General features: G+C 41.1%; 1 protein-coding gene across 3 annotated transcripts; it reads right to left on the bottom strand.

The window, feature by feature from the left end:
- Nucleotides 1–114: 114 nt before the first annotated feature.
- gigyf1a (GRB10 interacting GYF protein 1a) lies at nucleotides 115–23715 on the bottom strand. 3 transcript variants are annotated; one of them, XM_046379889.1, is made up of 26 exons: nucleotides 23486–23715; nucleotides 19180–19834; nucleotides 19027–19090; nucleotides 16943–17072; nucleotides 16627–16722; nucleotides 16320–16437; nucleotides 15576–15684; nucleotides 14972–15171; nucleotides 14156–14385; nucleotides 13827–13947; nucleotides 13148–13330; nucleotides 12329–12483; nucleotides 12066–12231; nucleotides 11668–11891; nucleotides 11208–11311; nucleotides 10372–10472; nucleotides 10198–10271; nucleotides 9847–9984; nucleotides 9345–9566; nucleotides 9023–9243; nucleotides 8702–8859; nucleotides 8374–8537; nucleotides 7619–7663; nucleotides 6927–7071; nucleotides 2693–5955; nucleotides 115–2545 (listed from the first exon to the last, which is right to left on the bottom strand). In XM_046379889.1, exons 3-25 carry the CDS (start codon nucleotides 19059–19061, stop codon nucleotides 5888–5890), a joined length of 3207 nt encoding a protein of 1068 aa, XP_046235845.1. In that variant the 5' UTR covers nucleotides 19062–19090; nucleotides 19180–19834; nucleotides 23486–23715; the 3' UTR covers nucleotides 115–2545; nucleotides 2693–5887. The 3 variants fall into 3 exon arrangements, with proteins under 3 accessions (XP_046235845.1, XP_046235846.1, XP_046235847.1); XM_046379890.1 differs by having other exon boundaries at nucleotides 9345–9563; XM_046379891.1 differs by having other exon boundaries at nucleotides 11725–11891.
- Nucleotides 23716–23737: the final 22 nt, after the last annotated feature.

The raw sequence follows: 23737 nt of genomic DNA, 5'->3' as shown, positions 1-23737 counted from the left end.
ATCTTAACACAATAGGTACATGATGTATATGATGTTCATTCTTTTGATTTCATACACACAAACACAAACCCACTTAATAAATAATACAATTCAATAAGAAATACTGAGTCCATCAATGCTAAATGCTATTTATTTAGTATTTATTTTGTTCTTCAAACAAACAAAAGCCAAACTATTTACAATTCTTTCAGTTGTTCTTGCCCAAAACAGTTTCACAACATGTTTGCTGTCATTTTACAACAACATTCAAAGACTCATTAAGCAAGGGAGCTGAGCTGACAAGGATATACCTTCCATTATGTATTTTAGGCCACTATTGTTGGAGCTACAGTTACCACAGCTAAAATAAACCAGATAAACAACTTTGCACAGCCAAGTAAGCAGGCTGTGACAGGACCTCTGCAAAGGCTGTAATCAAACATCTAGGGCTTTTTGACAAAACAATTTTGTAGTTATCCTGATCATAAAAGCATGTGTAGCGCAGTAAAGTAAGCTGCAAACAACACTGGTGAAATCTTTTAAGACAGACCTACTTACCAACAACAAATACCACGCAATATCGGCTTATAAAAATGTCAGATTTTTTTTTAAAGTCATTCACAGATAACTTTATAGTATACTCGTGCATAATTAAAGTCAATATCTTTTGGACAACTGATTGCAACAGCATTAAACTAAGTAACCATTTGGTATTAATTCAACAGTTATGATTCAGTCTGCCGTGGCTACTTCCATTTACACAGTTAGCTATACATTTAGCTACAGCAGATAACTATGCACCAAACCCACAGCTAAACAAAATGCACTCATGTATTACCAGTCTAAGCTGATGATATTCAATAAATATCAGTTGCCATTGGAATTAAAAACTGCATATTGTTTAGTGAGCAAGGATACTAAACTAATGGCTGACTAAAAGCAGTGATCTCTCAAATCCAATTAGATATATATACATGGAACAACACACTTTTCTTCGGCACCCAGAACTGCACACATAGTGGATTCCTTATCTATTTGGTGTCATCAGAGATGGTCGGCAGTACTACTAGGTACACAGCAAAGGCAATCTGGGCCAAGTTGTGACCTTCCTCAAGGTTTAGTGTCAAAACCTGCACATATTACAAATCATGCAAGCTTGCTCTTAATATCATGCTTCTAATACAAGCCTGATTTGATGTCTCAAAACTGTAAAAAAAAAAAAAAAAAAAGAAAGAAAGAAAAAAAAAGTACCTAGTAGCTTCATAAACATTTAAGCTTTCTGTGGAGTGTAAAAAGTTAACCAAAAAGCCCCAACTTGTTTCTATTTTTGAGGTGAACCTGCCACTCTGGTTCAGATTTGCCAAGAACAATATATCCAACAATAGTCTGTGCAGCAACATGTCTGCTTCAAGTCAACACGGTGCATCTCGCCCAGTCAGCTCAGCTCCAGACAGTACAGACTTCAGCCCTTTATTAAGCCTGCACCTTCAGCAAATAATCTAAACAGGAAATCTGAACAAATCCACTCATCATTTTAAGGAAACCAAAAGGGCAACAAAAGCCAACCACCAACAAAATCAGATTAATCAAAGACTGCTTGCTGCTGTATTCTGTAGCTAACTAGTAAGTTTCATGGTGGTATATGTATCAGGTTAATACAGAACAGATGGTTCTGTTAGCTAACAGAAAACTGTCTTTTCTTTCTTTGACTTTAGAGGACAGCCAACAAGGTGATTCCCAACTTAAATTTGTCATTTTGAGAACATTTTCAGTTTGCCGTTAAGGACTGAACTATACAATTTAAGGCATGTTGAACAGAGGAAAAAAATAAACCAAAACCCACTATGACAGAAATCAAAACACAAACTTTTACATTATTTACAAAGCTCAGCGTATATACTGATGAGCATTTATGCTTGTGTGTGTCTATGTGATCTCATAGTTATGTATCCCTGTTATGTGTGCAGACATGGTTCCAATGGAGAGCCAGCGTAACTGAGTATACTTTGATTTTGTTGTATGTGTGCATGTAGTGTGTCTGCAACTCCTTTGGACTCTAAAAACTATGTGTCATGTAGCTGTGTCTGTTTTTTGTACAATTCTTTCAGTTCATCCAGTTCCACAGTTGCAGGGATTTCTGCTGGTTTAGATGTAATCCAGCCACGTCCGCCAAAAACCCAACCGAGAACTCCGGGAAGAAGGGCAGGTCTTCTGTCCCGCTGGTGAGAAGACCCCAATGCAACCACCTGAGAGTTTCAAGCCGAGGTGGGCGATGACATCTGGCCAATACGTGCCTTTTTATCTTCTTCCTTGCCAGAGAGCACCTGATCAAATCCCAAACCTAACACTTCCAACACAGATGGGATCTATGGTCGATAAACCTGTAACTTCATCTGGTAACTGTCCAACTGATAATGCCAAAAGCCTGTCCAGTCTGAGGTCAAAGACAGAAATGTTTCTTAGGGTTTAAGTTCAAAAAGGACATGTTTGGGGTTAACTGGTTCATGGGTTGGCTGTAGATTAGATCCTCCTTGCAGAGGGCAGCAAATAAAGCACAGCCAGACTCCTGTAAGAAGACAAGAGAAAAAGAGCACCATACCATCATCACTCCACTGTCCCAACAACCCTATTAGAAACTTTAACCAGGAGTAAATGGATCAAATTAAGTCAACAGCATACAGTGCAGAAAAGCAATTAAGCAAAAGGATCTCACCAATGGATCTTTCCTCCTGTAGTCACTCTACAGCTCTCAGTGCAGTCATCAGGTTGGGAGATGAAGTGGAAGCATCCGAGCCAACAGGTCTTCAAACTTATGTCTGCCTCTTTAACTGTGCATGTTGATCCAACACTCCTGATGGGGCTCTCTGTAGAAACTACTATATCCATTCTGATACGTGATCAGTCTGTCTTGGAGCCACGTGTCCAACACCTCAGTCCATGTCCATGTGGGCTTCCCTTCCGTCCCTGATTATTTCAGGGTTACTGGCAAACTAAGGGAAACTCGCAGCAAGTCTATCTCTAACTATATTCAAAAAGATTGGTTTTCTTGAAGAACATTCACTCCATATAATCAATGTCTCATGAATTTTCCTTCATCCATTTGTAAATTTACTTTCTATTTTGAAAGGTAATACAAAAATATGGTTATATACAGGAGGTGGGAGAAGACGTGCTTCTCGAGTCTCTTGTTTCAGTTTGGGAATATCTTTTCAGTGACTTTGTCAAAGTCGTAGCAATCCTCCTGTTGTAATTGTGCTCCCATCCCCAAAATGGTACCTCACAGCTTGAATGAACAAAAAGTGCATAGGTGAGTGGGTGAGGGCAGGGTGTGAGTGCTCATGAGGGTGGAGGTGATGACAAGTGCACTAACTGGGTGTACTCATATCGCCCTCTCAGTTCCCTCGAGGGTCAAGCAGCCCCACACTCAGTTCTCCACAAAACAGAGCCCATCCTTGATTTTCACGCCTCCGCTCTATGGTTGATCAAGTCTCAGGATCCACGACTACACACACACACACACACAACAGTCCAGTATGAGGACCTTGTCCATGTTGCGGTGCCTGCAACTCTTCCTCAGACCAACACCACTCAATGTCCATATGGCAGAAGCGCACTTGCAAACCCCACCCGTCTTATGTGGGAACAAAAACAAAACAAAAAAGTTTAAAAACAAAACAAAAAAAACTAAACAAAAAACAAAAACTGCACCCACAGTTATCCATGTGGTTTGTAAACAACCAAAGCTCCAGTATGGAATAGAAAGAGTCCTTTCTTTTAATTCTTAGTCACTATTTGTACGACCAGAATTGTAGAGGCAGTGTGTTCAACTGTATCCATCCCGAGTTTTTTTTTCTTCTCCACTGTGTAAATAAAAAAAAGTCCTCACTGAAATCTTTGAAGCTTTTTTTGAATTTTGTTTCCATTTTTGAAATCTTCTGAGGAAAAAAAAATATCTGGTATCAGCACGGGTTTCTTGTCATTTTTTTTTGGAATACATTCAATATTTTCTTAAGAAAGAAATAATACACACACTTCACATGGCGATAATGAAACAAAAATGAAAAACAAATTAAAGAAAAAAAAATTAAAACACACAAAAAAATAGCAGCCCCAAGTGCTCATTATCTTAGTCCAAATACTTTTTAAACTTTGTATATAATGTATATATTCATATATATTTTTCATTAAAAAAGAAAACTCGTCATTATCAAATTGCAACAACGAATAAGTAACACAATATGCTAACATTTCATGCACCGTTCTGTGCACTTGCACATTAAGATGCTGTATTTTTTTTTTTTTTCAGAGTCAGAAACTCGACACCTTTCATTCACAAGTTCGAGAGCTGACAAAAGGCAACGTGATCACACCCCAGGAAAACAGACTGGACTAACCTCCTGATGGATCACCCTTAGACTGAACTAGAAATATTTACGATATAAACTTACATACTTTACATACAATGTGCTGAGCACTGACACACCTCGCACTCGCTCTAAAAAAAGAGTTAATGTCTCAATGGCCACGCACCCTATCCAAGTTCTTAGGCACAAATGTGCATTCATACACATACAAAAAAAAGCACATGTATTCAAAATGAGTACCTGTAGTCTTAACTCATTTCTATGAACAGTAAATGAACATGCACACCGAACACTCGCACAGTCTCATTCTGATGCACACACGGTAATGTCCCTCATGATTTGCCCTGTCCTCTAGTCCTCACAGGTCTAGAGACAGTTCCCCATGTGGAGAAACAAAGGGAAATAAACTAGTGGTGGTCATCATGTGATGAGCGCAAAGCTAACATTTACAAATGCATTTGTATTTCATCTATCTGGGGATGAAAAGCTGGTGAGAGAAAGGATGTGTTGTGCAATTGCCCTCTCTCTCTCTCTCTCTCTCTCTCTCTCATACACTCAAAAACAGATCAAGTCCCTGTTTGGAAAAGGGAAACACACACACACACACACTAAACATGACAATACAAAATTACCATTTGAACAAAAAAAAAAGACAAAAAATGGCCTCTTGTTTCAGACGTCTTTGTAAGCAACAAAAAAAAGGAAAAAAAAAAACATTGTGCAGACTGGTATATTACTGACATAAACCAACCATCACACATCAGTCACTCTCAGTCATTCGTACACATTCACAAAAATATTCACTTCTATAACTAACCCCATTTGTTTGATTTTTTTGTTGTTTTTGTTGTTTCTTTTTTTAGGCAAGTGCAAATCTTCAAGTTTTTTTTATAATCCATTTTTCAATAGCTTTACTTTTATATAAACGTAAAAAAAATGCTAAACAAGAGAAATATCAACAGTGTTTGTCTTTCGAGAAAGGATTTGCTTTCTGATAAGGTTTCAACTAAAGGTCCCCCTGACTTTGAAAACCTAACAGCCCGACCATTCACCCCACCGCCTGTTTCACCGCCCCCCTTCCAGTTCCAATGCACATGCACACAGATTATGTGTGTGTAACACACACACTGTGTATGCACACTGATTCCCAACACACACACACGAAAAAAACAAAACAAAAAACTATTCAAATCCCATCTCAATAAAGTGCATTAGTTCAGTATAAGGTGCTTAATCTTTTGAGTGCCAGAGGATACCCATCTTCCTTTAAATCGCAACCCTCCTCACCCCCCTCTCTCCTGCTCAAGTGATATACTGGTGCAGCAGGGAGCCCATTTTTTTCACGCCACAGGGAAGGAAAGAGTTGGAGGCACAGATCCAGGAGCCTCCGCCCTGCACCTTCCCTCTCACTCCCATCCTACCCTTACCCCCCCCAAAAAACCCTCCCCTGCCCCGGTTCCCCCAGCAGTGCACATTCGTCATCAGGTTTGTCTGATTAAAAGACAGAAGGCCTCAGGTAGCTATTGCTGCTGCGCTGCGTCACATCAGTAATCCTCCACCATCTCCATCTCATTCAGGCTCAGACACTCGCCCGCATTGTGGAATGAGTACCCTGCAGGTCGGGGAGGGGAGGGCAACAAGGGCATTGAGAAGACACACAGAGAGAAGAGTAAGATCAGAGGAGGAGAGGACATTGGGGAGTTACAAGAGCTGGCTTAGACAGTGTAGGCAGGGGACAAAGACATAAGCCAGATATAATTCATAAGTAGCCTTCTGTTCTTGAAAGGTTAAAGCTTATTTGTAAATGCGACAAGAAACTAAATCATCATATCATGAACATTGCATCTACATTTGTTAATGTACTGTCACATCTGAAACAAGTACTTAAACATCAAAATGAGCGTTACAAAGTGAAAAACAAGTGGGCGCATGGAGACTGAATTTTACAAACTCCCAAGTACTGCTTCCACGTCTCAACCAGCACAATCCTTCATCAGGCAAACAGCAGGGTTTTATATTCAATCAAATCTTGGGAGAGCTTGTGAAACTCAGCATGTGGACAACCTATTTTCCTCCAGTGTTTATTTTTTTTTATATAAACAGAATAACGACGCTGCATCTATACCACAGATTACAATATCCATTTTTACCTCTATCACATTTGTTTGGCCACCTGTTTAGATCTACTTCAAGAGCGAGTTATATCCCATCCCGGTGTTTATGCACCAAACAGCACACTGGCACATAAATAAACTTCAGACATGAGCCCACCCTATGAGCACATCCTACTCACCACCTGGGGAGGATGCAAACAAGCCATCAAGAAGATGCAATAATTTCTGCTGTTGCTTCAGAAAGCTGCACTTCTTCCTTTGTTGCTTTTGTTATGCTCCACTTTATCCCAGAGTACGAATACATTTGTTTTGTGTATGAACTAACTTTGTTGTAGTGTGGCTGGTGTAATTGTAGACAGGCAGTGTTCTGTATAATCACAAAGCTAATCGAGGGCAAAGCTATTGAAAGCTTTAGATTATTTACAGATATAATAATATTATAATATTAAACACTGGTCAGGTCACATACCTAAGATGCTGGGGTCAGAGTGCAGCATCATGGGCTGTTTCTTCTTCATCTTTCCCCCCTGGTTGTCATAGAGACTAGCCTTGCCCATGTGGTTGGCTTGAAACATGGACTGCAGGGTGCTTGGATTCATACCTCGCATTGAATCCTAGAAAAAAAGGGAACGAGAAGCAAACACAGTCATACAAATGTCTTTTGTAAATTGCACTTGTCGAATCAGCTGTGACCGATTCACAACAGAATTCCTCTTTTTCTACTTATTTTCTAATTCATCTAGCAACATATCATAACATTCAGTCCAGGAGAATCCGTCATTTGAATGACATGAATGTCCCTTTTTGCCACAGCCTTCGGTAACCTAGCTGTTAGTATTTTGAGAATTCTCCGTGTTGTATTCAAGGGCCTTGTGTCCTCATGAATGAATACAAAATGACAAAATTTTTGAAGAGATATTTGAAGGTGTCAGCTCATTCTAGCTTTCCCAGTTTGAACAGCGTTTTTTGCGATTTAATTCTAAAATCCAGGTTGGAGGACACTTAAAGCCACATCAAACCCTACAATAATTGTGCCATGTCATATTATGGTTTGTTTAAAAAAAAAAAAAAGGAGGGTTGTTGTTATAGCAGCAGAAGGAATCACTGTAATCCCCACCAACAACAACAAGTTGATTTTATCAGAGGATCATCTGTATTTACCTGCAGAGGGAAGTTCATGTTCAATCCAGCCACTTCCTTTGATAACTGGGACACAAAGAAGAAAGAGGAGAAATTTACAAAAGTCACAACACGCTGCAGCGCTTGGTGTATTACGAGTCTGACCATCAGATAAGAACATTCACAATCATGAACATGCACTATTCTTATCTGTGTATTAATAGGAAGGACCCATACAATAGAATTAATTTCTACTCAAAACTACTGGACATACAATTACTAATCTGTACTGTTTTTAGAATACATACTGTCACTGCAAGTATGGTTTATTTTCATTTACGGTGCAATTCAATAATTAAGTCTCTAATGCATTTACTAATACACCTTACACCATGTTTGGGCACTGAATGAGAAATGAATTAAATGTTCATTTGAACTGATACTCGGGCTCAGGAACACTAGAAATCTTGCAATCTTTGGCAGCCGCTTAGCATATGATGTTAAAAACCAAAATGAAGCTGCCTATGTATGGGGAAAAAAAGTTTAACACAGAAAACAAATTGTTTTGACTTTGTTTTTCTGTGACGAGGTTCTTGCTGTGCTGTGAAAGTAGCCATCAGAGGACATGACAGCCATTCTTTCTGCCACACAGAGAGAAGAAAGACTACATCAGAGTTTCAGCCAATAATTGGCAATTTTCCTTGCTTGGCTTTGGATCCTGATCCGATGGAGGTTTTCATGTGTCAAAACCATAATTCTATACTTAACTTACAAGACCTTTAAATGCTTAGGGCTACCTGCTGCTGCTGTCTCTGTTGGTTGGCTTTCTGTTTGGCACGTCGCTCCAGAAACTGTTTGGCGAACTCTTTGGCTTCCACTGTGTCCCCTAGGTAGGACCGGATGAAGTCCAGCACTGCATAGGGAGACTCCACCTCCTTCAGGTATGCCACAATTGTGGCAACTTAATAAAAGACATACAATTTAAATGATTACCAGCGCTGAAGCTATGGGGAAAGATGTTGAGATAAATTTTACTTTTAAGTACTTAACTATTAAAGTGTATTGTATTTTGGGTGATTGTCCTCACATTAACATTGCTAAATATGTAAAAGCTGAGCGGCCTACCATCCAGAGAGGAGGAGGAGTTGTTGGCAGAGGTGTTGAGAGCGTGCAGCATCTGTTCACACCAGGTGGTGAAGCCATCCTGAGGCTTCATGCCCTGCAGCAACTTCAGCAGCTTCTCCTCCTCCTCCGTCCGCTTACGACGCATCATGTACTGATCACTGTAGAGGACATACAGGGTTCAATGCATCCTAATTGTATTTAGCAAACATTCATATATATCAACATTGCTATGTGCCAGAGTAGGTGCTAAAAAATATTAAATAAATAAAAAAAGTCATGGGACATCATAAAAATTTGTTTATAAAATATGGTCCCATGTACCTGAGTGAAGGACTGCTACGGCTGTTCTTCAAGCCCATGTTGTTGTTGCTGTTGCCACGCAGGCCGGCCTGGTTCTTCACAGCTTCGTCCCACATGCCCATGCTGCCTGAAGAGCTTCCACTGCCAGCCTTACCATCCATACCTCCAGGCCCGCCCCACATGCCAACACCATCCGCCCACTGCCCTCCCATGGAAGAGCTCCCCATCGACATGCTGGAGTGCTGGAAACCGATGAGAAGTCATTATGACAAATACGTAATTTCCTATCTGCATTCTGCTTAAAAAAACAAAAAACATTATAATTTAAGCTTGTGAAACTCACTCGGTCTCTCTGCTGTTGAGCTCTCTGTTGCTGCTGCTGCTGCTTCAGGAGCCTCTCGGCCTCCTGCTGCATTTCCAGCAGAGCCAGATGCGAAGGCTTTCCAGCCTTGGTGAGCCCAGAGGAGGAAGCCCCGCTCCAGCCTGAGCTGCCTGCCCCAGGACCCTGCTGCTGGGGGCCCTGCTGCAACAACTTCATGATCAGTTCCTGCTGCTGACGACACTGCTGAAGACACGACACAGTCATTTATATTGGTAATGCAGGTAATTCATATCTCTAAACATGATCATAACCAATCGTGATCTCTTTAATGAAACCATGCATAAACTCAAAATTAAAACAAAAAACTGTATCTAGAATATTTTAATTTATATGACTCAAGCCTCAAGACTCAAGAAAGGTTAAACATATCTCGTGACAAAACATATTCCGAAAAAAATAAGTCTCAATAAGGCAACAGACAGGAGAAAGGGAAATGCAAAAATATCTCTTTCCCTCATCTCACCTGCTTGCGTCTGAAAAGCTCCTCCTCCTCCCTCCTCTTCTGTTCCTCCTGCTGCCTCCTCTTCTCCTCCCTCCTCTTACGCTGCTCCTCCTCCTCACGCTTCGCCCTGAGTTCAGCGTCTCGTCTCTCCTGCTGGAGCTGAAGGGATAACATCATGGAGTAAAAGGCACAAGCTGTGCTAACAATTAGCTAGCAAAAAAATGTGCCCCACATCATTGTAATTAAAGTGTTTCAGCTGTTGACAGTGAAGACAATGAGATACAATTAAAGTGAAACGATGGTGTAATAAAAAAAAAAAACGTAGACAGTGAATTTGTGTGCTAAGGTTGAACACCTGGCGACTGAACACACCTTTTGAAGCTGTTCGAGAGTTGGACCCTGAGTAGAAGGATTCATTGTTATGTCCCAAAGACTGGCTTCACCACCTGCATAAAATTAAAATCAGGTTATTTTAGAATCAGTGTACTCAATACAGTTTTCATGTGTTGTCAGTGCATGCACAACCAGTTGCAAGCTAGATCATACCTGGCGGCTGTGAAGCTGAGGTATGCATGTCCCACATGGACCCTGTATCTGGCACTGACATCGACCTGTTCATCGAAGGCATCATACCCTGCTCACTGCACCTACACAAAACAAAGCCCAAGACAGCCCAAGACAGAAATTTAAATTCCAATGTTAAAATCTCCTCAGACAGAGCTTAAGACAAAAGCCCTATTTAATGTAAAGGTGCTCTGATAAAGACTGCCGGGGTCTATCTAACATTCAGTAAGAGTTTTTTGAAGTGAGGCCTTTGTGCCATGAAGCCTGTACTCCACCACTTGGACACTGCTTGCAGATGCAAACAGCTAATGAGCTCTCCTCCACCTGATTTCAATACAGATTTGCTGTGCACTCTTGGTTTAACCAGTGCAATATATTTGCAAGCTCCTGCCAAACAGCGAGTTTGCGACAGATGGGGTAGATGGACCAGTAGCGCAGGAACAATTCAGAATCTTCATATTTGTCATATATGACTTTGAGCTGACAAGTAAGGTAAGCGACTGTAACTATAACAACAGCATGACAAGACTGAGGCTGTCGTCATGACTCTGCTCAGTTTGGCATTTGTTAAGTGACAGTGTGTTTGTTTCGAACACATTTTTTTGTCGTCCCCAGCCAGGATGAACCTCAACAGTACACTATGGCATTTTAGTGGCACAACTGAAGCTGTCTCACATGTTTATCAGAACTGCTCTTCTCAACGGCCTTAAAGAGAGCACCATTTAAACTATCGAGAACAAATGTCGGACAGTAACGTCATTCAGTTGCGGCACCCTTGAATTAATGTACACTAATGTGAAACAACATCCCAGGCCTACCTGTTAATGAGCTGGAATAGCTGCTGCTGTTGGAGCTGCTGATAAAGAGCTGCTGCTGCTGCCAGCTCCTGTTGCTTTTTCAGGCGCTCCTGGTCCAGGTTTCCCTGAAAGAGGAGAACAATCATTAATCAATACAAAGCATCTTCAAAAGTCCAAGAAAGAATGGTGGTTTTATATGCTGCCCTGAGGGAACAGTCTATTGTTTTAACTCAAACCCCACAAACATAACATCACTAAAGGCTGGTATAGAACTGTCTTGCTCTGCTAGATTTAATCTTACATGCAACCAGTGACTTTCTCTGGAGGCTGCTGCAAAATATATTTTTTATGATATAGATATCTCCTTCCCACTTCCTACAAGAGGAAATCAAAATATTAACTATGACAGAATTATATGACAATATAAACCATGACTTGTTCCCCCTTCCCCATTCTCTAAGTTGGCTGAGTTCTGACTCACAGTCCCGGCGGGCCCCCGGGTGGGCTGCGGGCGCTGCGTTGGTGGTGGCTGTCTCACCAGCAGGGGCGGCGGGGAGGGCCCTGGAGCGAAGGGCACACGGCCCCACATCTTGATGACGTCCCCCAGGGGTTGGAAGCCCTCGTCGCAGCCCCGCTTCACCAGCAGGGTCATGGTGAAGTAGCCAGCCTGGAACCACTCACACATCTCCACTGTGGTGAATGGACCTGGTAGTGGGCAGGATAGAGAAAGAGGAGTTTAAAATGCAAAACCTGCAATCATGTAGCTGACTTTCTGTGCCTCGCTTAAATTAGCTCAGACAATAGCAATGTTTATGCATCAATAATCTATGATTGCATGTATGCATGTACAAGTGACTAAATGCTAGTTAGCGAGTGTACCCTGGATCTCTCCTTGTGGGTCCTTGTAGAACCACTTCATGGCGGCCTCATGTGACAGTGGCAGAGCAGCTGCTGTGTTCCTGCTCTCCTGCTGCTGCAGAGCCTGGGTAAAACACTCCTCCTCTAAAGACGTGTCCTGCAGTGATGCCACCATCTTCTCTGCCTCCTACACACAAATGCATACACACAGACACGTGTTTCCTATTACAGTTCTATAATATATATGAGACAGTGGCTCGAAATGTGCCTTTTGTTGCTCCTACCTGCTGCAGGTGCTTCATGCCCTCATCGTCCTCAGTGTCTCCTCCAGATGGAGGGAGGAGAGGAGCAGCAGAGGAAGGGGGTGGGGGAGGCAGACTGGAGGAGGTGGCGGCACTGGGGCTCAGCTGGGCCTTGGTGCTCCCTACAGGAGCCACGTCTGACACAAACAACAACAAGAAGAAACATTAGTAAAACAATGGGTCCTATTTTTAGTATTTCTATTTATGGGATGATGATGTTGGACGTGAGGAGGTTGGAGCCACCTACTGGCACTCTATGTGATACAGCAGGAACAGCAAGTTCAGTAAACAAGATATTAAATGACTGGGGCTAAACATATTGTGTATCAAACCAAAATATAACGTGGCTGAGTTTCCTCCCACACACTCGCTGTCCTGAGACTGAAAGAGCTTGGCTGAACGCAAGGAGCCAAAAGCTCTAATGTTGCAGAGCCAGGGCCAAGCCAACACTGTCAACACTTCAAATTAGAATTTTGTAATTCAAAAGAGAAGTACGTAATTCTTTATCAAGAATATAGTACATATAGTACTGTTTGCTCTAGTGCTTCCAAAGAAAAATTTAAAGAAAGGTTAAGGAAACATTTTCACTTCATATTCATTAGTGAGATAGACAGTCAATACAAGATGCATACGGGTACCAGACTCCTGTCCACGTTTTTGCCATTTTTTCAAACTAATCCACTGACACAAATTGACAGTTGTGTATGAATCGGTTGTAGATTTAAAAAAATAAATAAAAAATTGTCATGGTTTTAGAGTAGCTGATTCAACATTATGCAACTCTACTGGAAGAAGCCATACCTTCGCTGGGTGTGTTGCTGGCCTGGACAGGATGGCTGTTATTCAGCTGAGGGTTGTCCACTGGGCCAGCGTTGCTGGGCCGAGGCTCCAGGAATGGAGGGGTACAGTGGGCAGGAGGAGAGGAGGAGGGGGACGCTGGCTTTGTCTCACCATCCCCTACAGCAGAGCCAACTTCTTTAATCTCTTTGAGTGGAAAACAGGAAGGAAATAAAAACCATTAAGTATTTAGCAATTAATTCCTTCGGGGCCTGTGATCAACAGGGAATAACTAAATATATACACATACACACATATATATAATATATTGTAGTGTGTTTTGTATTTGCAGTTCAATTTTGCTTTTTAATCAACTGGTCACCAAACATTTCTTCGTCTGTAACAATAGGTTTGCAGAGCCAAGCCTATATATTCCGTAACACCTGAAGGTGATCAGAATGTGAAATGGAACTATTTGGCAGTTATATGAGAACAATACTGATTTTAAGAATTATTTCTTATTTAATTTATATATGCATAAAAATTATTTCATGCTCAGAGGGAAGGGTGATTTCAGCATTATTACAACTACAAAAAAAGAACATGCACGCAAGGAATTAAGAAGGGCAGAAAAGCACGGTAAAATCAACAAACTCAGACAATATCAAGTTCAATATCAATATCAATATCAAGTTTCCTTCACCCTTTTCTTTGTCTCCTTCAGCGCTGCTCTTCTCGATGTCAACGAGGCTCTCCTCTTCTTCTTCCTCTTCTATCCCCTTAAACTCCAACTCCTCCTCCAGGATTGTCTCCTTGCCACCCTTCTGCCAGAGGAAGATGAGGAGAAGTGAAAGAAAGTAAGCATGCCGAATGTTCATGGACATTCATGAGAGCTGACAATGCCAAAAATATCATACAGTTGCAGTTACAAGCATTATCATAAAAGATCTGAAAAAGAACAGAGTCTGCTATTGTGAATATGTTCATATCAGGCTGTGAAATACCAGACAAAAACAAAGAAACAAAACACACCTTCATAGGCATGAAAGCCCCAGAGGAGTCAAAAGTGCCCATCTCCCCGTCTTCCTCGTCCGTACACCACTCGGGCAGACCATCTCTGTCATCCTCGAGACCATCACTGCCTGCACGCCGTCGGCCACCACCATGACTCTCAGAATCCCGGAAGTCAAAATCAAACTTCCTTCGACGACCCTCACCTGGACCGGCATGGTCTCGCCAGCCTGCTGAGCGAGGACCACCATCTGTACATAGAAGGGTCCACCGTCAGTGAGAATACTGACACAGACTATAATCAGAGGACTCATGAAAATATCTACTGAATAGTGCATAATCAAGGAAAGTTTCACAAGGTGAACACAGCCAAGTTACAACAGTTGCCCAATCATGTGATTATGTCTTGGGATGTGTTGTATCTCACCTCCTGGGGGTGTTGCTCCATCATTAACTGGCTTCAATTTAGATTTTGAAATGAGTTTAAATGTGTTGTTTGGAAAAAAAATAACGTGCTCCCTTATACTGACTCCTCAGATATAGGACTGTTTCAGGCAAAATGCAGCTATGGTGTCTCCACTGCCACTAGATGCTGCTATATATACTGTTAAAGTTGACCTGCTGCACACATTGTCACAAATGAAGTTTAATGGCATGGAGTAAGGAGCAGTGTAAGTCACTACCTTCTTCTCAGTACTGATGAAAAAAAATCATGTAATTAAATAATGGATAAACAATCAGGCCTTTGCCTTTTCTCATGTCTAACTTTCATGTTCAACACAGATATAGTTTGGGGCAGCACTACAGTAAATACATAAATGTGTATAATTATCATACCATCCCTGCGGGGCCCAGTAAGTCTCCAGCTGCCGCCCGACTCTCCCTCGTCCTCGTCCTGCTCCTCCCGAAGGGTGCGCCAGTTATCACTGTCAGCCCTTGTATACTCCTTCCTCCCTGGACCTCCGGGACCTGCAGACTCTTCAAAGCCAGGACGCACCACCTCACGCCGCAGCGGCTTCTCAAAACGACGCTCACCCCTGAGGAAAGGAGAGAAATGGAAAGAAACTCATGTCAGTTAAGCGATGAATAGAAGAAAATAAACCAAGAACATTAACTAGTTTGTTGTACTAGTCAAACATGTCTGGTCAAAACTTGTCACCACCAGATACCAATTTACACATTTTAATCAAGCCCACGAGGAAAAACTATTGAAGAAATATGACAAAAAGGAACTGTAGTTCAGTCTAGGCAGAAAAGAGTTGGTAAAAATGAGATTAATCATCCCCACGGGTGCAAAAACCTACAAAAATACCAAAGAGGATTATTGAGTTTATTACACTGGATGACAACTTCTCTCTGCAGTAAGAACATGTGAGTTTCCTATGGCATGAAGCCATGATTTATTTGACCTTTATCATATTGCAGCCTGGGTTTTTCTTACCTATCATCCCAGCTCTGACTGCGGTGTATCTCTCGGACATTGCGGCCAAAACCAACCTCCGCATCTTCAATACTTCTTTGGTAGAATCCACCTTCACCGCGACCTCGTCCTGATTATACACGCAGACAGAAGAAGGTTTTCATATTTAAAATAGTCATCACATTTTTCAATAATTAAACAAAAACTTCTAAAACTTGACAAAATGTCTTGTATTCCGATTTAATTAGCTTATATCCCCTTTAAACTGCAGACAGCCACACACACCAGCACATGCACACAAATGATGAAACCCACACAGAATCATTCTTCTAAGCTGTTTCCTTTGCTGTCCTGAACCGGACGGCTAGTGTTTACATTGGCCATTCATAGGCGCAGAGTGCGGTGTGTGCACAAGGTGAGTTCATCAGCCCCAGTGGTTTTAGACAGGTGTGGCTGGACAAAAGGAGGCCTATTTAGACAAGCCAAGAGGAAGTGTGCTGCATCAAGATGGTGGAAGAAAAAAGGGAAATAAACACTTGAATGGCTAGCTTGAATACACTGCCTTACTTTCCCTGGATAGCAGCCATTGTCGTTTCAGCCAAAGGTTCTGGGCAGCACTTCTGTTGCTGTTGGACTCATGTTAGCTTTAGCACAAGAGGTTGTGGATTTATCATGACTGCACTTAGGCTGAATCAATGCTGCTGCTGCTCTTTTCTCTTCTAATGGGTGTCTGGGAGTTGTGTTTTTCCCCTCTTGAGTTTTTACCTCGACCGCCTCGTGTGGCCCCTCGTCCTCGGACCACTCCAGCTGGGGCAGCTCCACCCACCCCTTTACCCATGAGCCTCAGCACCGCCACACTGTTCACAGACATGGAGAAGTTCCTCTGTAGGGAGAAAGAATGGAAAGAGCAAAAGGGAGGAATGTGAGGAATGTCAGCTCACAGCCGCATTTGTCCACCAACAGAACAGCTTTGGAACCGAGGTTGTATCACACTGAGGTATCACATGATGAGCTGAAAGTTGAATATTTGCGGTTATCAGTGTAGTGTAGAGCACATGCGCTGGTGGCAGACCTGCTCCTCCTCAGTGAGAGGCACCAGTGCCAGTGGCTGCATGGGTTCATCTTGCAGAATAGCAGCAAACTCCTTATCCTGCATGTCCTCTGGGACCTAAAACAACAACAACAACGGACACTCAGGACTTCAAAAACAACTACAAATAGATTGTCATGTCTGAGAAAGGGACAGTAAGTGGAATTTTAAAAGAAATACAGATGTTGGTGTTGAGAAAGTACTCGATCACTTTTAGCACCAATGACTTCCAGAACATTCATGTTATTCTGAAATTCAACCAATCCTGACAGAGACTCTGAAGAGCTTGCCCACTAACCTTGTTGTCTTTGATATAAAGTGCTAACATCTCCTCTCGGCCGTAGCGGTACTCGGCCAGCTTGTACTTTGGCATGGCGGGGGAAGGAGGGGGGGACGTCACACTCCCCCCACTGGACAGTGCACGGAGCCTGTGTGAGAAGGAGCACAGGAATCATTATGCAACATCAATATTTTTTTAAATCTTCAACTATAAGGCATCTCAGTGTTGGATTTGAAAGGCAGAATTTAGGTGAAATAGTTTGACAACTTTTAATATTTAACAGTATCGTGTACACAAGTCACTTAAAAATAACTTGGTGTAAACTGCCCTGAAAGCTATTGTGCAATTGTGACAGAATTCCATTTAATCTGAAATGGAACAAAATATCTAATAGCATCCATCTTGCAGCAAGGAAAAAGGAATTTACTAAATGTTCTGTAACAAATTAACGATCCTCCTACGCAGGTCTCCCTGAATACACTTGGCACAACACAGATGATATATTAGCTTTCCAATCTCAAGATTTCATTTTAAAAAAGCTATTACTAGCAGGCCAGATTCCAAGGACTGCTGTTTAACAATGGCTCCATTCACATGCCTCCACAAAGTGTGTCATTGACTCACAGCTCCACATCAAAACCATATGCAACTCAGAGGTGTAGCGGTGGGCATGGGGTGGAAGAGGTAAAGGAAAGCATCATGAGAGGCCAGTTGGTAGCATGTGGCATATCAAAGAGGGTAAAAATATGTGGCGCAGCAACTAATATGCATAACAAGAAGAGGGCTGAGGAAACATGCCAGTGGGTGGGGTACTGAGAAATATTTCTGTATAATTATCTCCTTCACTTGTATTAGCTTAGCAAAATGTAGCTTCCCTCCCTAACAGGACAAATCCTAAAGATTTTTCCCACACCTAAAATCATAATCCTTTGTAAGAGTCTTACTGAGCAAAGGTTGGCCTGATATTTACGACACAAATCTAAATATAAAAGGCAGAATATTTTCACTCTGCATTCGACCGCAATGACTAACAACATACTTGTCAACTCTACAGCAAACAAAACCTCAGACGGTCAAAATAATTTTGTGACGCTAGCAGGCGTTAAAAGACTTGTAAACATACTGGCCACACAGCTGTATGTGGTGAGCACATGAACTGGCTGCTGCAGAGCTGTATTTTATAAAAAAAAATTTTTTTTAAAAAAAGGTATGAGGATAAAAGTGAGCTAGACAGGCCACTGAGAGGAAAGCAGCTGCAGATGTGTAAAGAGAGAAAAATTCTGTGAGGTTGGCACTGCACCAAGAATGCACACAGCAGTAACAGGCCGTTGGAGATGGAGTGCTCCCAAACTAGAGACTACACCCCCTCCATTAATCGTTACACAAACATACACCGAGGAGGAGGAGGAGAAACAGCAGAGAGACAAGACAGAGATGGACAGAGCACCACTGTGACAATACCTCCATTTTATCTGGAGGTAAAAACAGCTTTGTTCATAATTACACTCCAACAACTGAGCTGAAAACATTAAATTGCATATACAAATCCACTGAACCCATGTGGATAGCTATGGCGATTTACTACTAAATATTTCTTCCCCCTTGATAGCTGGATACAAGAACAGCAGATGCAGATTATTTCTTTTATCTGCATCAACTGAGTTTATAAAATTCCAGGAAAAAGTGAAAAATCACAAAAATCACAGATTTGTGGAGTCCGAAGGAATGTCTTCAAAAAGCCTGCTTTGTCCATCCAACAGTCCAAAATCCAAAAGCGCTTAATTTACTATTTTCAAAAGACAAAGAAAAGCAAGCAAATCCTCACTTTTCAAGCAAAAATGTCAAAAGCTGGACCGTACAAGTATTTGGAATTAAACTGTCAAATACATAGCTGCCAAATGACCAATTTATTCATCAACTTATCGCTTTAGCTCTAACGATTCCTTACTTAGTCTGTGACAAAATATCTGAAAATGAAGGCCAGATTTCAATGAAATGAAAAAATGAATTATCATAAGAACAGTCACATCTATTTTGCTCAGGAGATATACTTTTCCATGTAAAATACTGCTCAAATAATGTACAGAAATCAGATCAGTTACCATTCTGGGCCGAAGTTAAGAGTCTCAGCAGTCATATTCCTCACGTCTACACAGAACTGAGTATCTGAGAGGGGAAAAAACAACAGTTTTAGTTAAACACCACATGTAGAAAATGTATGAGCAAAGGAATAAATATGCCCTAAACTGTCTTACCCTGTCCAGATGATCGGAGCAGGCTGGACTGGGCTGGGCCAGGCAAGAGCTGGCTTGCTTTAGTTAGGCTTAGGTGACTAGAAGGCTGAGTGGTGCTTAAGCTGTGGTCACAGAGCTCCCCAAACACACAGACACAAAGAGAATAGCTGCCAGTTTCAGGTGCTTGAGGAATACCAGGTTATCAGGTCCTAACTAAGGAAGGGGGCTTGACGATAGTTTGGAGAATGGAAGCTCCTGCTACTCACAGCCGAAAAAGGTTGTTAAACATAAAATAAGAAACAAAAAGAACCTTGGAAAATTAACAATGAACAAAATAAAACACTCTTGCTAGTAATAATGTTTTCTTTTTTCTTTTCTTTTTTGTTTTTTGTTGTTGGGTTTTTTTTTTTCCTTACAGCAGTTATATCTCACATTAAAGTTAAAAATAGGAACTGATTCATCAAAAAAGGTAACTCAGGAACGAAATAACAGCCAAAACAATGAAACAGGCTGCTGGAACAGCTGCCAAGAGCAGACGCGACTGGCACTCCTCTTCTCCTTTCTTTCTCTCACTCTCTCTCCCTCCGTGCCTTTTTCTCTCGCTCCAACTGAAATGTGGATTGATGGAGACCCTTCAGGTAACTCCTTTATTTCCTGTCCTCCTCCCTTTGCACCACTGGAAATAAAGCAGATTTTGAGAGAAGGGATTAGAGAAATCAAACAATTGAAAGAAAGATGAAATTAATAACGTTGGAAGTGTACGCTTAATAAATTATTTGCTGGTAAGATGCATTTTCACAGCTTGGCAGTCTGCCTATATTGTGATAGGAAAGGAAGTGGAATTTGACTTTCCGTTGTGTTGTCAAAAAAAAACAATGTTTTCACAGTGTGCCTTAGACTCACTGAAAGGTACCGGCTCAATTTGATAAGTCCGTTACGGCACACTGAGCTGAGAGAAAAACACTGTAGTGTTCCTGCATGAATAAATGAAACAGCAAACTATTTGTAGACTAGTGCCCAATCATGAAACCCTGTGCTGCTACTGTGAGATTGTCCATCCAGAAATTTAGTGAATTCATTTCAGCAATGTCGTGAACCAGTTGCTGCTACAACCATGTAGCTGGTTGGAGCTAGTTCCTGAAAATGTCATGGCAACTAAACCAATATTCAGGCAGTTGAATTTAAACTCATACATAGGTAGCACGTCTTGGGGACTATGAACAAAGACATAAAATCCTCACATTTAAACATTCTGAACAACTTTCCTATTAAATTCATCATATTGGGGTAAGACTCCTCACTTTAAGAAAAGTTAGTAGTGACGATTTACAACTGCAGCCAGCCTGGTTATCATCATTATTCACCTGTTACATCAATTTTTATGAAGGTAACTGTGGATATTTTAAACCTAAACCTTATTTTCACTCCCTTTAACATTTTAAAGACTCTTTATTTTCACATTCCACTTCCACAGAGCACTGCTCTCTAAAAGACAATTAGAAGGCCAACACTATCTCAAGTAACTGAATTCAAGACACGGTTTAACATATCCTTTAAATACTGCATGGGTGGTCAATATGCCATCATATGCAATAATGGTTGTTATGTTCCCTATGCACCATCTAGCATCAGCTTATGTTGAGTTCTAGTGTGTTTAAGTTTTTAATATTTATTTTTAGTGTGACCTGGGCTTTGTAGACTCATCAAAAGGACAAGAAAAAAACAGTAAAAGAACACCAAATTTAAATTAAGACTACCTTTGATCGAGCAAGACGTTACCGAGGGCTATCCCTTCTGCAAATTTTGTTAACAGTGATCTGACATTATAAATTAAAAAGATTACAATCTCAACCATAAACTAAGCATACGTTCACATGAATTTGAACTTAAGTGTCTTTGTCCTTGGGATCAATGTTTAGATGATATCAGGGACCATCAACTGCAATGACTTGAGTAAAACATCAGCAGCTTTTATCAGCTCTTCAAAGTAAGTTGATAAAAGTTTTCCATTGCTTAGGGTTGGGTGAGATGGTGATATACAGTCGGAGACAACACAACATTATTTAGAGTCAGTGATTTTGTCTACTGTTTATATGGAGTAGCCCTCTGTATGCAATGCTGCAGATTAGCAATACATCTTATGGCTATATTGAACTTGTACATTTTTTGGAGCAACGGGATGAAATGTTCTGACTTCATTTTGACTATATTCATAGTCGTCTGTCTCGAACATGAATCTTCAATCAACACACAGTCAAAGCGTCTTCCAACAACAGCATAAGCTGTGGTTTTTGAATGTTAACAAAATGAAGATTATATTATCTTTGTTAAAATGAGTACTAGAGGACGTTTTAATATTATAATAAATGGACGCCGGGAACAGGTTTAGGTTTTTCAGAAATACTGCCGAATTACAATAAAGAGGGTCATGACTTCGGGATATCATACTTGGCTCCCCTGGTGGCACAAGGTTAAATTGCATGATTTCATTTTAAATTGATACACAAATTGACATACAAGCTACTTTCAACGTTAAGAAATGCAAGTCAATAGTTTATTAACGCGACCCAGATGTTTCTGTTTTTAAGAATTACACAACTTTCTGACCTATAAGTCAGTGTCACGTCTCTGCTTCTGTATAGCAGAGGCAACCAACACTTCCATGACATCTCAGTCCCACTTTTTAATTTGATTCAGCTTTCTAATTAAGTACTTTTATGTGCCTGAATAGCCAGTCACTTTAAAAAGAAGCATTCAACCCATGTGTCCAATAACCGGTCTTCAAGAGAACACAGATCGAACTAAAAACAACTGCATAATTCAGAATGACTCACATGTGACACAGTGATCCACGCTTAAAAATAGCATCAAATGTTAACACTATCAAAACTACAGAAAATACTGAGACACCATTTTCCCATATTGCAGAGCTCTGATGAAGCGAATCAACGGTTATTGTGACATAATAACTTCTATACTTTTGTCAGTAATGTCCAAATGACTATGTGAGTTGGCCCTATGTGTTTGTGTGTGCACTGGAGGCATTTCAATCTCTATAATAACTTACAAACTATTAACCAAACTATTAACCACAGCCATAAATTGGGAAATAGACCTTTGTTGAAGAGGGGACTAAACAATTTCCAGACCTGAGGTTGTCACAGCTGTATCATTAACTCTGTTAGACAAATGTCCTGTTACTACTATTGTTAATTATTTATACTAACCAAATAATGCTCTGTAATTTAAAGAGTATTGAGACTTTAAACATGTGCACCGTGAAACTATTTAGCAGTTTAAAAGGCAGCAAAGCAAGAAACCATTAAACACTGGGACTCATTTATGACACTCGTGATGAACTCGAAATCATACAGATTACAGTGAAAACTGTCAATATCTAACGTTAGCAGAATTCAATAATGGAAGAACACAATTTAGGAGAGAACTCCAACATAATATCTAACTTCAACCTTAGCATCTTTAGCGCGTTTGCGATTCTTTAGGTTTCAAAATATCGCCATCTTTGGCAAGTAGTAACGTTACTAACTTTGCACTGAGAAAACTGATGCAAGGTCACAGAGGCATAACGTTGCTTGCAGAACACTGAATCTCTCATGCATCTGAATACATGCAGAAACTGTGTATTTAAAAGCGTGGCGGGATAACGTTTTCAGGATGTGGGGATGCAGATTGTGAAGCTTTGCCAAAGCTGGTATTCAAATTCAAACTTAACCTGAACAATGCTAAATTGTTGTGTGATGAAGATGGCTAATGTATAGACAAAATTGCCCGAGTTGACATTAGCTACCGTCAGCGGTGGCGGGCTACATTAGCGTTTACCCTACACAGCTCGTTTATGAAGCTAATTACAGCAGACCGATTTAAACGGAAATTAAGATAAAACAATCGTTACAGTGGAATTTTCCTCACAACATCATTTTTCTGTTGCATAACAGACATGGGTTAGCTAGCTCGCTACCTAACCTAGCACAAGGTATGCGATGATCGTAAAGGCCTTCGTTTGTAAGTTCAAATGACACCAGATATGATGGCGGAGGGGGGCGGAGAGTCAGACTCCCCGGCCTACCAATGTGCGGACGACCACCTCGGCTCTGCTATCGGTGTTAGGCCCGTGCTAACGCGATGTAAACAAAACAAACACAATGACAAAAACAACAGAATTTTAGCCGCAAACGACCTTAGTACAGATGCTCTACCCAAGACAGATAAATCCAAACCATTCGAGCTGCAAGAGATGAGGTTAGCTTGTTAGCTCATGTTAGCCAACCAGCTAGAAGACAAGCTCCAAAGAGGAACCATGGCTTACCTTCACTGTTTATAGCTACCAGACTGGTTGTCTGCACGGTGTGTCTACAGCCGATATATCGCATGCATTGGTCTCTTTAAACACTGTAAACGTATTCATTCGACAGAATCGTACTTTCAGAAAGTCGCGCTCTGTATTTTATTTATTATTTTTCCCTCTCCTCCAACGGTCGCAGTTGCGTATCAGTATGTGTCTGCTGGCTCCTAGTCGCTGCTCTTCTTGTTGTTTGTGTTTCGGAAACATGGCCGTCCG

Source organism: Scatophagus argus, chromosome 23 (assembly GCF_020382885.2).
Source record: "Scatophagus argus isolate fScaArg1 chromosome 23, fScaArg1.pri, whole genome shotgun sequence".
Lineage (NCBI taxonomy): Eukaryota > Metazoa > Chordata > Actinopteri > Scatophagidae > Scatophagus > Scatophagus argus.
Note: the sequence above shows the minus strand (reverse complement) of the source record. Positions and strands in the feature narration are given on the sequence as shown.

Coding starts and splice junctions, on each gene's coding strand:
- gigyf1a (XM_046379889.1), bottom strand. CDS start 19,061: ATGACTGCTGAGACTCTTAACTTCGGCCCAGAATG. Junction 10,473..11,207: donor CTATTCCAGCTCATTAACAG/GTAGGCCTGGGA, acceptor TGTTTTGTGTAG/GTGCAGTGAGCAGGGTATGA. Junction 5,956..6,926: donor CTCTGACCCCAGCATCTTAG/GTATGTGACCTG, acceptor CCCGACCTGCAG/GGTACTCATTCCACAATGCG.